Source organism: Myotis myotis, unplaced genomic scaffold (assembly GCF_014108235.1).
Source record: "Myotis myotis isolate mMyoMyo1 unplaced genomic scaffold, mMyoMyo1.p scaffold_m19_p_9, whole genome shotgun sequence".
NCBI classification, from domain to species: Eukaryota; Metazoa; Chordata; class Mammalia; order Chiroptera; family Vespertilionidae; genus Myotis; species Myotis myotis.
The window spans coordinates 32,215,146-32,231,053 of record NW_023416401.1 but is presented as its reverse complement, the minus strand read 5'-3'; the positions used below and the strand labels follow the sequence as shown (position 1 = coordinate 32,231,053).

Sequence of the window (15,908 nt, the reverse complement as noted above, 5' to 3'; positions counted from 1 at the left end):
CAGTAGCTATCATAGCTGTTGATACTTCTTTCTCAAAGTTGGCGTAGCGAGCAGGTCTTATACTTTACCATTTTGTTTTTTATGTTAAGCACCCATCCCACTCCCATACCTGTCTCTGCCTACAGCTCCTTGCCCACCTTCCTGTACCCCCCACCTCCCTTCCAATAAGTAGATAGGCATTTAATTGAAGAATACAAGTATATCTGTTTGAGAGGATCTGGATCTTTTTAGGTATGCTATTATTGGACATATGCATGTTCTAAAAACAGTGGCAAAGGCTATGTTATTTTATTGATTTTTGTCAGTTCTTTCAGGACTTTGATATCAGTTATATAAATGTTGAAGTTTTATAATCAATCTTGTAGAATGAAAAAGGTGCCAGCTTTAGAAGTGTGTAGTGGTTGAGTCCTTGTTTTTATTTTTATAGTTTAAAGAAGTTGTTTTTTGTAACAGAACAATTCTAATTTATGTGAACCATCATCAGAATGTGGGCTTCTTTTTGGGAAATAGCTGTCTAATTTGGATCATAGATAGAGTTACCTAGGAATCCAAGGACCCTTTGGTTTTGGAATGAAAAGAGGTACTATTAATACTTATTCCTGGATAACAAGTATTAGCTAATACTACCTTTAAGCACACTGAAATGTGTGGTCTCCCTAGTCCTACAGAACAGCAGGTCTTTGACTGGATATATCTCAGTAAATTAATGGCCCATGGAGTTCAGTTGAGTTGTTATGTTCAGTGCTCATACTGAGAACCATTCAGCATGGTTCTTGGGTTGTAGATAGCAGGAGGCAGATGATACTAAAACATTGACTATTTTATATTTTATAAAGTGGGGCTTTCTGAATTATTAGCTCTTTTTAGTTACTATCAACTCTGTATTAAATCTAATTGCCAGTTAGTAGTAGTGTTTTTTTTCAGGATTGAATGTGTCTTTAGTAAACTCCTTTTTTTTTTAAAAAAAAAATCATGTTTATCACCTATTTAGTTCTTTGGGTTCAATTTTTTTTTTTTTTTTGAGACTTGCAACTTTACTTAACATTTTCCCAATTTTAAGAAATGTATTGGATTTCATTTATGCCCTATACATAAAACATCTGTTAATGACATTTTCTAGGAAAAAACAATGATTTTTCTTAATGAAGAATGAAGGGCTGTCAAGAAAAGGTCATTTCAGGGGTCTTTATGTATAGACATTTTATGATTAAATAATACATTATTTTCTATTGAGATAAAGAACAGATTGGGGACAGTGCGTTATTAAGTAAGATAGCGTTCTCTTAGTTATTATATACAGTAACCTGGATACCAATAAGTATTATTTCAGAGTTTGTTCTAACCTTTTTTTTTTTGGCAATATTTTTATTTGAGAGGAATTTGAGAAGATAGGAAAATGGAGATAATGATATAATGGAATGCTATGTGCATCTTTAAATTTATTTATTGGTCCTGGGAGAGGGAGGTGTGTGTGTGTGTGTGTGTGTATTTGGGGGGAGGGGTGGTATCATTAAGTACAGGAGAGGTTTATAAACCACTTAATTTTTTAACTTCAAGGGGAAAAATTCATTTAACTTAAAAAATTGTTCAGGTTGAATGTTATCAAAGGTAAGAAAATATGAAGTGTTTGTTGTTTAGATATTGACAACTATTGATTAGTAAAATTCAGAGCCACAAAGTTAGAAGGTATTCATTTTCAGACATTATGAGGCTAGCATAAATTTAATAAGGTTTACACATTTAATTTGTGAACAGAATACAAATTGATGATAGCTAATTTTGTTTGGTAAATAATCTAAAAAGTTCATAGTTAACATAGCTATTATTTATTACTATTATTTCTTATGTATAACACCTTTTTATAGAATAAAATGTGAATGTTTTAGAGCCTAATGATTTCTGTATTAGTCATTCCCAATACCATGCAGGCGAACTCAGACTTTGGTGTGAATCTGAGAATATGTTTCCCATGCCACCTCAGGGTATAACTCCACCAGGGACTGCTCCAGCTGTCACTTCAATAAGCATCATCAACAAGCCAGTTTCAACTCCTGCCAGTTATAACATGAAGAATGACCCCAGGGGACTCAGTGTGTTCAAACAGGAGAAGCAGAAGGTTTGTTTTAGGGAGTTAACAGACATAGGAGTCTACTAGTGTTACTAGCTATGTTAATGTAAGTTACCATACGTGGTATTGTGAGTGTATTATGTGAAATAAATAGAATTGAAATTTTCAACTATGTTTAAAATTACTGAACCACAATTCATTTAAAAATCATGCACACAGACTGTTCTCTGTCCTGTAAAAAACAAATTTAACACTTAATAAAATCTCAGTAGTGAGCAGGATAAATGTAAGTTTGAACATTAATATAAAATTGCTATAATTTTTCCTGTCACTGAGATTTTGGGAGCATTCCCTAAAAAGGGAGTTAGGTGCATATCTGAATAGACAAGCAGTGTGGCAATCAAGGTAGGAGCTGGCAAACATTGATTTCCAGGCAAGTACTTGTGTTTATATATTTAAAAAGTGAAATTATTTTAGGTTTGTTATCAAATACAAATAATAGTAACCCCTTTTTAATTATCATGGTTATTTACAAATGCCCCATGGTAGGAGAATTGTGGTATAAGCCCTTAATTAAGATCTTAGGTCACACTTGAATTTATTAATGTCTTTGTGTGTGTGTGTGTGTGTGTGTGTGTTGACTTGACTTGTATATAGTGTAATGGTTGCTGTATGATTCCTTTAGCATTTCTTGCTTATTGGAAACCCAGGAACCCCACAGTGAACAGATTTCTTATACTTTGATTTGGCTTTGTAGAGAATATGTTTGGTTTAAAAACATCTTATCCTGCCCTTGGCCGTGTAGTTCGGTTGGAGCCTTGTCCTGTAAACCAAAAGGTTGGGGTTTGGATCCCTGGTCAGCACGCATAGGGGAGCCAACTAGTTGGTCTTTCTCTCACATCACTATTTCTCTCACTCCCCTTTCCTCTCTCTCTAAAATCAATAAACATATCCTCAGGTGAGGACTTAAAATTTGTTTTAAATGATCCTTTATGTCAGTGGCTCTCAACCTTCTGGCCCTTTAAATACAGTTCCTCATGTGGTGACCCAACCATAAAATTATTTTCGTTGCTACTTCATAACTGTAATTTTGCTACTGTTATGAATCATAATGTAAATATCTGATATGCAGGATGGTCTTAGGCGACCCCTGTGAAAGGGTCGTTCGACCGCCAAAGGGGTCGTGACCCACAGGTTGAGAACCACTGCTTTATGTAAATTTATCATTAATTATTGATGAACCTAGAGTAACAGAATTGGTTGTTTAGAGTGAAAGTAAATCTTCAATAACCTTATTATTCAGATATCTTTTCCAAGAGTAAGACCTTAATTATGCCTCTGAACAATTTGATGCCTTAGCTCTAGGCTTTAGCTTTTATATATATACACCCCTTACTCATAATAGTCACAAGAATGAAGTTGCATATTTACATTCTTTAGCTCCCCTGTCCTTCCCAAGACTTCATTGCAAAAGCTACTTTGCTTTATATTTTACCTTTCCCGAGTTCCTATCCCTAGCTCATTTTTGTCTAATTACACCCAATAGGAATTACTTAGAATATTGGAACTGAAAGTTGTTAAAAAAAAAATACAGAAGTAAATTCATCTCACAGATGGAGAAGGGATTACTGCAGATAGGCTAAATAATATAAAACAGTGGTAAAAGTACAAGGTAGTATACATTTTCTTAATTGGTATCATGGCCTTGGTTTTTTAGTTTATTCTAAGTTACAGCATTAAATATAATGTTAATGTAATGTTACTATTCATCAATTTCCTGAGTGTTGCAGCATGTTGTTGAATCCCTCTAGTTTGCCTTTTTCATGGTTCTCAGAACAACCAATCTCCACTTTCTGGACCAGTCTGAAGCAACTCTCAAGAACAAGCTGTTTTCCTGGAGCCAAACCTCACTAATGGAGCTCCTGAATGGAAGCATATACTTACAGTCACAGCAGCCTTAGTGTTTCCCATCAGGCTCTTCAGATTGTTACTACATGAATGACTCAGCCCACCCCTCCTTTTAATCCCCAACTAAGTTAGGTTATATATGCTTATATTTCAAATATACGTAAATAAATTAGATTTCTTTACATCTTTATGTATGTTGACTGGTTTGTAGGGGCCCTAAATAGTACATGATACAATTGTACTCCATGTAACTTGTTCCATGACTGAGTTGGCTCACTTTTGAAATGTGTTTAAGCTTCACTGTATCTGTCGCATTCCTAGTCTTAGGTTTATGCTCCACAAATTGGTTATGACATTTCTTCTTTTGGTTATAAATGCAATATAACAACATTAAGGAAAATTTCAATAGAAAAGGAAATCTAATTCTGTAAGAAGATATTTATTGACATGTTATTTAAATCCCAAAGAGTGGGAAGCTACCTGTTAAATATTCCAAAGAGTGGAAAGCTACCCATTAAATGCCTGAGTGAAATGTTTAACCCTCTTCGGTCCAACGTGGAGGCTGACTCGACAGACCAGGCGCTAGGAGCAGGTCCAGCGTCAAGCTGAGGTCTAGTGAGACAGATAACTTCAACATTCAGTCCCGTCAATTAATTTGGACCAGACTGTTTGAATTCCAAAAATAAAATTGGACCGCAAAGGGTTAAGTAAACTTTTAAAATATATATATTTTATTGATTTTTTACAGAGAGGGAGAGGGATAGAGAGTTAGAAACACCGATGGGAGAGAAACATCGATCAGCTGCCTCCTGCACACCTCCTACAGGGGATATGCACGCAACCAAGGTACATGCCCTTGACCGGAATCGAACCTGAGACCCTTCAGTCCACAGGCCAACGCTCTATCCACTGAGCCAAACCGGTCAGGGTGGGTTAAGTAATTTGATAAAGCACAGAATAGAATACTTAATGACATGTTGTCATTTAAAGTAAAAAAAAGATATGTATATAATTGAATAAAGATTAAAATACTACATGTATGCTGGTTTTACAAAATGCGTATGAAAAACTATTGGAAGATAGCATGAATAATAGTTGGGTTGATGAGATAATTGGAGGTAATTTGCTCTCAATTCTAAATTTTCTGAAATTTCAAGAATTTATTTATAATAAAAATCCAATTGTGAAGAGCTTGGCAATTCCTCATAATTTTTTTCTCTTGTTGGTCTCATGAATCTCCTTTTAATTTTTTAGGAAACTTTTTGGTATGAGCATGATATTTTTTTCACCAATTCTTAACCAAAACCTAAAGATTTCTCAGTTGTGATATTTTTAACTATTGCCTTCTTTACAGAGGAAGGTAACATGCCACCCTCATTTTCAGAACTTGGACTTGTTGTAGGTTGGAATTTGAACACACTTGAAAAATCATTTTAAAATATAATTACTGTTAAGGAAAAGAATAGGAAATAATATGGGTAGAGAGCAAAATATAACTGAAACATTTTTTATAACAGAGATGGAATTGGTTGGGGATAGAGAACAATAGGGTGAAGAATAAGAGAGCTAGCTAGCAAGTGAAAAACTCAGAGAAGAAAATTAAAGTAGCCTTCTTGAAGTAATCATTCACAACTGTGAAGCTTCTAAGAAAAATGGGAAAAAATCCAGGTCAAATACTATGTACATTACAGCCTCATTATAACAATAGATTTAGGCATAATGATCAAATCATGTCCCTTTTATAAGAAAATACTAGTTTTGCCCCTTGAACAATTTATTTGCACTTAATATAAATTCAGGAGCTGGGATGATTTGATAGGTATGTAATTTATAATTAAAATCTACATGTATGCTGGTTTTACAAAATGCGTATGAGGAAATATTGGAAGATAGCATGAATAATAGTTGGGTTGATGAGATAATTGGAGGTAATTTGCTCCCAATTCTAAATTTTCTGAAATTTCAAGAATTTATTTAAAATAAAAATCCAATTGTGAAGAGTTTGATAATTCAAACTCATTAGTACTGTGGAATGCCATAAAGTTGATTTAGAAATACTTTTGTTAGAAGTTTATATCTGAATAAAACAGTTTTTTTTGTCTAAAATTAAATTTTAATCAAGTAAAATTATAATTAAAAAGATGACTAGCACTAATATTGTTATGTTGTAGTGATAAGATAAATGATGTTAGGATTGAAGGATATCGAGGCACTTTAGATCACAGGCTCAGGAGTACTTAGATACAGTACTGCTTTAGATATTTACCTTCATGCTTTTACCACTAGTTTCAAATGGATAAGTGTTGGTAAGAATTAAGATTTTGGGGGCTCATAGTTTTAAAAGTGTCTATGTACTGTGATTCCATATTGAATTTTGTGAATTAAAACAAACAGTGATATTATTTGAAAGGATCATTTATGTTTGAGTTTAAGATCATGGAATTAACTCCCTTCCTCCTCTTTTTTTTTGCCATGATATGTTTGTGTTCAGTATCTCCCCTTGAAGGTTTATATCCTTCAGTCATTTTTTCTCCTTTAATTGAAGTTAGGTTTTTTTTTTTAAAAAAATATCTCTTTATTGTTGAAAGTATTAAAAATGTCCTCCCCCTTCTTCCTCCTATTGATCCCCTCCACCCTGTCCCTACTCCTTCCCCAGGCCTTCACCACACTTTAGTCTGTCCATAGGTTATGCATATATGCATAAAAGTTCTTTGGTGAAGTTAGGTTTTCAAATGGTTTTCTTAGATAGTTTCCTAATCTTATTGGAATGATTACGATGATATCCCCCCTCCCCTCCCAGAAACTCATTTGAATTGCAGAATCGGAGCACTGAAAATGACCTTCCTATTTGCTTCTCATCAGTCAACATACTTTCATTGAATAACTACTGTTGGTCAAAGTGCTGGGTTAAGGGGCAAATATAAAGAGAAATGACTCTTGCTCTTCCAGTCTTTGAAGTATTGTAGGAAAGAACATAAAAAATACATTATTATGATATATGATAAGTGCTTTGGTAGAGGTAAGTGCAAGGGGTTACGGGAGTAGAGGAGGGAGTGGGCTTATTTGCTTATCTGCTAACATTTACTGATTTAGTTCTTCTAAAATGGCTCACAGGTGACCATAACATTCGCTATCAAAAAAATTCTTAATTGAAAATTGTCAAAACTTTTAAGTAATTTTTTTGAAAAGAAGGTTGTGGAGCTTAAATTTTATTTGTTTAAAACCAGTAAGGAGATTTGGTCAGTTAAAAAAATTTCCACTGTCTTTGTAATACAGAATGATATGGAACCTAGCAAAGCTGTTCCACTGAATGCATCTAAACAAGATGGACCCATGCCAAAACCACATAGTGTTTCACTCAATGACACTGAAACAAGGAAACTCATGGAAGAATGTAAAAGACTTCAGGGAGAAGTGATGAAGCTATCAGAAGAAAATCGAAACCTGAAAGTAAGTTGTTTTTTGAAAATAAGTTGATTTAAATGAAGGCATAGGATATGTGAATATTATTAGGTCATCTTATCTATCAGTTTTTAAATTTATCTTTGGTCAATTCTCCCTGACCTCCATTTTTTTTTTTTTCCAATTTGATTATGTCCTGTACTTTGTTCTCCACTCCCAGCCTCTTTCGACAGTTTTACCATGACTTCTCATTTTTCTAGGCATTGCTAGCTTCCTCTCTTGTTTGTACTCTTCACATTCTGTGCCCCAGTCATATGAATTGCCTGCTGCCCATAGAGTAGCCAGCCACTGGTCATCTGGGGCTATTGAGCACTTGAAATGTGGTTAATTTGAATTGAGATGTGCTGTGAGTGGAAAATACACACTGATTTCTTAGACTTAATTCCAAAAAAGGTAAAATATATCTTTTTTTGTTACATTGTTACATATTGAGATAATATTTCAGTTATATTGGGTTGAATACAATATATTATTAAAATTAATTTTGCCAGTTTATTTTTATTTTTTTAATATGCTACTAAAATTTTTAAAATTACATATGTGGCTCACATTTGAAGCTCAAATTATATTTGTATTGGGCAGTGTTGGGCTACAGTTTCCTGAAGAATCCTCTCTGTTTTATTATCCCTCTTTTGCTTTAGCTTAAGTTCTTCCCTTTGACTGGAATGCCTTGAATTCTTGACCCTACCCTCGCAGCATTTTCATTTCTTGGTACTTGTTTCTTGTCATCTTTTTAGTATAACCTTTTGTAGGATACTCTCCCTCCAAAAAAACAACAACAAAAAAAGAAAAATTGTTTAGGAATGCTGTCTCCTTTGTTTCCATCATACCTGTTACTTGTTGGAGGTGTTTCTTTTGTGGGCAGTAGTTTCATTGGGGGCAAGGATTGTGTGGATTCATCTTTGCATTCATGGCACATGCATATAGAAGTCATGAGTAGATTAGAATGAGTAAATGAATGGACTGGTGAATTGAGGACTAGTTTGAATATGTATGGAATTTATTAATAATTAGTCTTTCACAAGTAATTATTTCAAGATTTGAATACCTTTAAATTTCTTTTTAAGGCTTTGAGCTTTTTGTATCAAAGTAGATGATACAAAAATGTATGAGTAAATAAGCTAAATTATGGAACTTAATCTACATTTGGTTATTCTGTTAAGTGTTATAAAGGAACTTTCTTTTAAAAATATATATTTTTATTGATTTCAGAGAGGAAAGGAGCGGGAGAGAGAGAGATAGAAACATCAGTGATGCGAATCATTGATCGGCTGCCTTCGGCATGCCCCCCTGACTGGGGATCAAGCCTGCAACCCAGGCATGTGCCCTGATCCGGATTCGAACCGTGACCTCCTGGTTCATAAGTCAACGCTCAGCCACTGAGCCGGGCACATAGGAACTGCTTTCTGAATTAAAGGCACTATATCTTGAATTGATACGTGTTGAAATAATTTTTCTGACTATCTTTTCATATTCCTTAGTATCCCCTTAGGGACCCCACCCTACCCCCACCACCTGTCTGGATAGTGGAAAAATTATCTCCATATTCACACATCATGCAGTTTTTGTTACTTTTACTTTGTCTGCCATGACTTGTACAGTTGTGTTCTTTGATGAAAGTTGTGTTCCTTAGCATGCTCAGTGTATTTGTTCAAAAACCACTGTTTATTTCTTGGCAGGGAGAAGAGAAGTGGGAATGGTGGGTAGGAGGGGCACAGGTAGGGCAGGGCTGGAAAATAGGAAGAGTGAACTGGGAGATAGGTGAGTGAGACTTAATTTCTGGTCTCAGCTGATGTTCTCTAGGAGATGTTACTTGAAAAAGCATTCTGCTGTCTAGAAGATAAAAGACCACTGGCTTATAGAATCAATTTCAGGCTTTCATACATAAGGCCCATCACAATTTGGTGCCAGATTAACCCTCGATTTCTCTGATCAGCATCCTTCTCTCCATTTTTTTAAAATTCTCACCCGAGGATATTTTGTTCTATTAATTTTTAGAGAGAGCGGAAGGAGAGGAAGGGAGAGAGGGAGAAAAAGATGGAGGGAGAGAGGGAGAGAGAAAGAGAGAGAGAGATATTACTTCCCTCATGCACCCCGACAGGGGCCAGTGATTGAACCTGCAATTAAGATACGGGCCCTTGACTGGGAATTGGAACCTGAGACCCTTCCATCTATGGGCCGTTGCTTTAACCACTGAGCAAACCAGCCAGGGCTGGTCACTACCCCATTTTATGCTATCTCTGTGGTTCTTAAATCTATCCCTTATCTGAATCTCCCAGAGACCTGTTTAAAAATGCACCTGGCCAGCCCCTCCCCAGACCTCATGAATCAGAATCACTTAGAAACATTTTAAAAAAAAAATTCTTTATTGATTTCAGAGAGGAAGGGAGAGGGAGAGTGAGATAGAAACATCAGTGATGAGAGAGAATCATTTATTGGCTGCCTCCTGCACACCCCCTACTGGGGATTAAGCCCACAACTCGGGCATGTGCCCTTGACTGGAATTGAACCTGGGACCCTTCAGTCCGCAGGCTTACACGCTAGCCACTGAGTCAAACCGGCTAGGACAGGAACATTTTTTTAAGTTCTTGCTAGGAATCACTATTTTTCCACGCAGGACTAACTAGCATAATATAAAAAATACACACAAACCCTCGGAAAAATCTAGTAATGCAAATAAAAAGGTATGACATCAGGTGAAACTCATTTACTTGGTACACTAGAGGAATTAGTGTGAGAAAATAAAAATTAGCTTGCTCTGAGGAAATAAAAATGTGCCTTGTTATTCATTTGGTTGACAAAGCCAATTGCCTAGGTCCCAAGTACAGATATCAGTATTTTCCACAAGGTCACACTGCAGCAGATACAGTGCCATAACAACCTCCTACTTTGAGTGACTACTGCTGTTTTACCGAGAAACACTGTCCCCTAAAATCATAGACTGTCAGAAAATTTGCTGTGTGAAGCCATCCTAACAGTAAGAATGAAGCAGCCCACCCTTGTCTGGAGCATCACAGTCACTTTGGTGCGGAGAAGCAGCCTCCCTGTTCAGTCCAGGTGCAGAGCTTTGGATGGGTTTCTTACACAACATGCCACATCTCTGGTAATTTGTAGTTTCTAAAGAAACAGGATTCAGTGTCTACTTTGCAGTTCAGATCCAGTGCTGGCTCTTTTACATACAGCCCTTCTGCTTGGAGCATATCAAAACACTATATTATATAAATTTCATCCTGAACTTGTAAAGGCCTGTCTCTTCAGTGAGATTTTACCTGTGCCTCTGCTATAGGGTGCTCCGGTTGCAATGAGTCAGTAAATCTGTCAGATTACAAGTTTGTTTCTGGTAGTCTTTGCTGGCGGGGCTAGGACAGGTGTAACCAATGTAAAAATACTATGGGCCACCTTGGAAATAAGTGCATGCACAGAACTCCTTAATTGTATTAATTTTAATGGGATTTTCCCTTTTATGTAAATACAGCCATATCTGATTTTTCATGCTTTTAAGATTATATTTCTTAGCTTCAGTTTTTAAAATTGGCATTATCGAGGTATAATTTACATTCTGTAAAGACACTCATTGTGAGTGTACAATTCAATGATTTTAGTAAATTTATAGAATTGGGTAGCCTTCACTAGAAACCAGTTTTAGGTTGTTTGTATCACCCTAGAAACTAGTTTCCTTATACCAGTTAGTTTTATTCCCGTCTCTAACCACATTCATACTGATCTGCTTTCTGTCTATTGATTTTTAGCTCAGTAGTCTTATATGCATATTTGTATTTAAAACCTTTTTTTGTGTGTGCATATATTTTTTTCTCTCTAGGATGAAGGCTTAAGGCTCAGAAAGGTAGCACACTCGGATAAACCTGGATCGACCTCAACTGCATCCTTCAGAGATAATGTCACCAGTCCTCTTCCTTCACTTCTTGTTGTAATTGCAGCCATTTTCATTGGATTCTTTCTAGGGAAATTCATCTTGTAGATTGAAGCATGCAGAGTGCTATTTCTTTTATTTTCTCTTGACCAGAAAATGATTTGTTTACCTACCATTTCATTGGTAGTATGGCCCACGGTGACCATTTTTTTGTGTGTACAGCGTCATATAGGCTTTGCCTTTAATGATATCTTACGGTTAGAAAACAATAAATACCAACTTGTTCGGCTACTGGACAAATTGTATATTACCAGATCATCACTAGCAGATGTCAGTTGCACATTCAGTCCTTTATGAAATTCATAAATAAAGAATTGTTCTTTCTTTGTGGTTTTAATAAGAGTTCAAGAATTGTTCAGAGTCTTGTAAATGTTATTTTAATAATCCTTTAAATTTTATCTGTTGCTGTTACCTCTTGAAATATGATTTATTTAGATTGCTAATCCCACTCATTCAGGAAATGCCAAGAGGTATTCTGTGGGGAAATGGTGCCTCTTACAGTGTAAATTTTCTCCTTTACCTTTGCTAATATCATGGCAGAATTTTTCTTATCCCTTGTGAGGCAGTTGTTGACTGAGTTTTTCATCCTTACAATCCTGTCCCATGGTATTTAACATAAAAAAAAATAAAACTGTTAACAGATTCTTGCTCCATAGCTTGTTTGTGTCTGTCGTGTCATTAGATGGGGATACCAGGGAGTCCACTCTATGATAATTTGAAATTTATAATGCATAATTATATCTCGCATTGAAACCCTTTCAGATATTACAATATTTGTAGGTAAAAGTCCTCATTCTATTAAGGAAAGGAATTGGTAAATTTCAAGCTACTTTTGGTATTTTGGAAGATCATAATCAGTTTGTCTTCAAGATATAAAATAAGCAAATATGCTGTAATTTTTGTCAGTTTATGTGTATGCCTTGTGGCTCTATTGTGTTTATCCCATTTTAAACAGGTTTTTTTTTTTTTCTTCTCAAGAAAGACTTGTTCTTGGTTGTTCTAGTCAAGTGCTTTTTAATGAGCCTAATAATTCCCTATAAATATTTTGTAAAAAGTTAAAAGTAGGTGTTTTTCCTGCCCAATTTGACACTCAAAGTAAATTCCCATTATGGAAATTTGTTATTACTGAGCAAGCCTTGCGAATCTTTTTTGTGAGAAATTCCTTTATTCTTTGCAAATCTGTTAACCATGTGAAACACATTTTTTAGTATAAATATGCATTGTAGGGTTTGAATTTATTTAATTTGTATTAGCATAGAAAATTTTGGAATCATAGAAAATGTATTCAGTTTTTTTTACTGAGTACAATCTAATACAAGTGAATTTTGATCCTGAAAATAGGTGTTGGTTTTGTAAAAGATACACTTCTATCTGAAAGGGAGATTGGACTTTGGGACTTAATGTGGTGCAGTGAAGCGTGTTAGGCCCAGGTCTTTGTATACATTTTATAAATGAGTGAACTGTATTTCAGTGTTCTAAGTATTTTGGTTGCCTCTTCATTTTAAGTGTATTTTGATTTGTCAGACCACATGTATTGTGTCATTGGCTTTGTGGTATCTTCTTATATAGAACCTCTTGCTTATATGCAAAAGGTACTAAAAACAAACACAAGTAACCCCTATCCATTATTGGCATGCTACTGCAGGTAATGTTTCCATTGTGTACTTTACAGTCACTGAAAAATTCCCTTCCCTTTCTGATAACGAAAAGCATGCTAGAAAGTCTTGCATTTTTGTCCCATAAATGAAGACTTAGTAATTCCTTGGCTTAAAGCTCTATATAATCTACATTATTGGTGATAAGTACCAAGCTTGACATTTCATGGCTGTACTTTTTTTAAAAATTGAAATTCTCAAAATTTAACAAAATCCCGTTTTATGGGAATGCTCCTTAGAAGTCATTTTGTTCAACCCCTTTGTTAAAGTTGAGGAATCTGAGGCCTGTATGAGTGTTAAGAGAACTTTCCCCATGTCTCATAGGTAGGTAGAGGTAGAGCTGGAGCTAGAAATCTGCTTTCCTGATTCTAGTTTGGTGTCTTTTCTGGTCACTTTGTAGAAAAAAATATTTGTATTAATTTGACATGACGAAACAATGAACATAAAATGCTGTTTAATAAGTGTATGTGAAATTTTCTATTATAAGCTTGTATTACAGGCTACTGTTGAATAGTCTCATGTATATGTTTGCTTTTAGTGTTTAGGCTAGAAATCCCCACCTTCTCATTGGTAATAAACACTATGAAATACAGTGTATTTTTAGATAGGCATTCTACGAAATGCATTATGCAGTGGTTGGTTTTGAGATAGATTATGGTCTGGGTAGCATCTGCAAAAAGAAAAAGTGTAAATGGGCTTCTTAATTGCTTTACAGATCAGGAGACTTAATTTCTGTTCCTTTTCATTGCTGTATGAAATGTGATCAGGTTATTTTACTACCACTGGTTACTTTAAGAGTCCAACTGTATTGACTGATAACAGATTAAATTGTCTGTCTCATTCCTTACATGTTTAGAAATTGTTGTCTGCCTGCTTACTTGTATGTGTAAGCATGAGGGGAAAACATTGTTGCTAATACTGAAATCACAATCAAGAAACTAAGGCCTTAAGTTCATATGTGACGCTAAATGCACTTACCTTCATTCTTTCTATAACTAATTACCTTAACTTTTGCCCATTCTTGTATTTACAAGAAGCAAATTTAAAGGTTATATTCTAAGTGTGTAACCTTTAAAAAAGTGACACTTGGAAAAAATATGTATCAAATTCAGAAATTCTGGTCAAAGAAAAAATAATACTAATTTCTTCAAGTATCTTGCTCAGAACTTCTCCTAAAATTAATATTATCTACACTGGGAATTACTTTTGGGTTGTAATCATTCAAAATACGCCACTTAAAAAACAAGTTTTATCAGCAAGGCAAAAAAGAAGAGTTCTTTCACAGTATAATCCCAAATTGTGATCTTTTGCCACTTTAAAAGCAATCAACTAACAGCTTTCCTAGAGTTTGCACATTCCTATTCTGTGATTTGGTGTGTGGGTAGATTTTTAAAAATTGACCTTTATGAGAATTAGGGGAAAATGTTTACCATATGGAAAAACAACAAAATAAGAAGGTAAATGATTTTTATTTTCTAGCTTTCAAAGGAAATTAAACTGTTCTGTGAATAAACAAACTGATTAAAAATATAGTGATGTGTCATTTTTCTTTTAAAAAAAAAAACACAACAAAAAAAGTTATGTTATTTCAAAAGATTGTGATGGTTTGTATGTTTATGTTGTGTTAACTAATAGCCAGTTGTTGTTGACTGGGAGTTGAGTTCTGATGACAGATAAGATTTTTGTCTAATCACTGAGAGGTTAAATGCTTGTTAGTGGGAAATTGGGATCAGCTGGTGCAGTGCCACATTCGCTGGCCACACTGTTGGTAGGAGCCTTGCTTCTGTAGAGTGCTGTGCAGGAACAGTGGTGCCCAACCTGTCGGGGACTGGTGCAAAGAAGTTTGGACATTCATCCTTAAAGAAAAAGAACTTTTTATCTTCCTGTGTTTCTGGTTGTAGAAATAATCATGTTTGCATTTTAGAGAATATGAAAACTACATTATAAAAAAAAAAAAATAATGCCAAATCTGACATCCAGCAGTATCAATTTTTATGAACATTTCCCTATAATCATAAATTATAACTCTGTATCCTATTTTCTTCATTTAATTCTCTAGTTTATTGAAAACCAAGTGTGACTGTAAAATACTTTGCTTTATTTTTATGATCACCTTAAGATCATGGATGTTTTATTTATAATGTAAAACTTGATTGGCCAGGTAATTCTTTTTCTAATTAGGTATATCAATATTTCTTTTGTTTTAAAACGCAGTCCTGTTTTCCAGTTGTTTATGTATGTAATACCCAACTTGAAAGAAGGTGAAGTGAACTATTAAGATAACTTATTTTTATTGGTATTCAACTATAATACATTAACTCATGTGATGAATTTAAGTGATGCTTGAGCAGTGCCTGTAGAAAAACGATTCATCTGGAGTGGATACCTGGCATGGTCATTTGTTTTTAAGCTCTACTCCTTTTAATCTGCAGCCAGACAATTGCTTTATATTATAGGCTTTTAAATGTCAAAGCTGGATACAAAATAGGTTTAAGCAAGATTTTAGTCCTACAGCATAGGAAGCTGTGTTGTCAGAATTCTTTGTATATTAATCTTTAAAAATAAGTTGTAGGAGTCACTTTTAGTTATTGCTTAGTGCAAGAGCTATCTTTGTAAAGTTAGAATACCAGTAACGTTTTAAACTTGTAAATAAGTGAGCTGTCTGTATGAAAATAAATGATTTAAGAAGTTTTATGGGGCTCATTTTTAATTACCACTTAGTTTAAAACCTTAAAGTGACTATCTTTATCCACCTAGGAAATATATTTTGCCCGTTATATATTTCTCAAAGTAATAGATGGTTTTCAAGATGCTTATTACCACCTGCTATGTATTTTATGTCAACGCATTTAGTCATCTAGATCCTATGAAGTAGGTACTGTTC

The 15,908-nt window shown here is 34.7% G+C and overlaps 1 protein-coding gene across 11 annotated transcripts in view; it reads left to right on the top strand.

The window, feature by feature from the left end:
• The window catches only part of VAPA (VAMP associated protein A), a 43,587-nt gene extending 28,601 nt beyond the window's left edge, over positions 1 to 14,986 (top strand). For 2 of the 11 annotated variants that reach the window (XM_036322926.1, XM_036322916.1), the window contains exons 5-6: positions 7,253 to 7,426; positions 11,259 to 11,417. In XM_036322926.1, the coding sequence (XP_036178819.1) occupies positions 7,253 to 7,426; positions 11,259 to 11,417 (333 nt within the window). Of the gene's footprint in view, positions 1 to 1,981; positions 2,175 to 3,614; positions 3,684 to 3,879; positions 4,159 to 7,252; positions 7,427 to 10,378; positions 10,418 to 11,258 lie in introns of those variants that run through there. The other 9 variants (XM_036322915.1, XM_036322923.1, XM_036322917.1 and 6 more) reach the window with 9 other exon arrangements.
• The last annotated feature ends 922 nt before the right edge of the window (positions 14,987 to 15,908 follow it).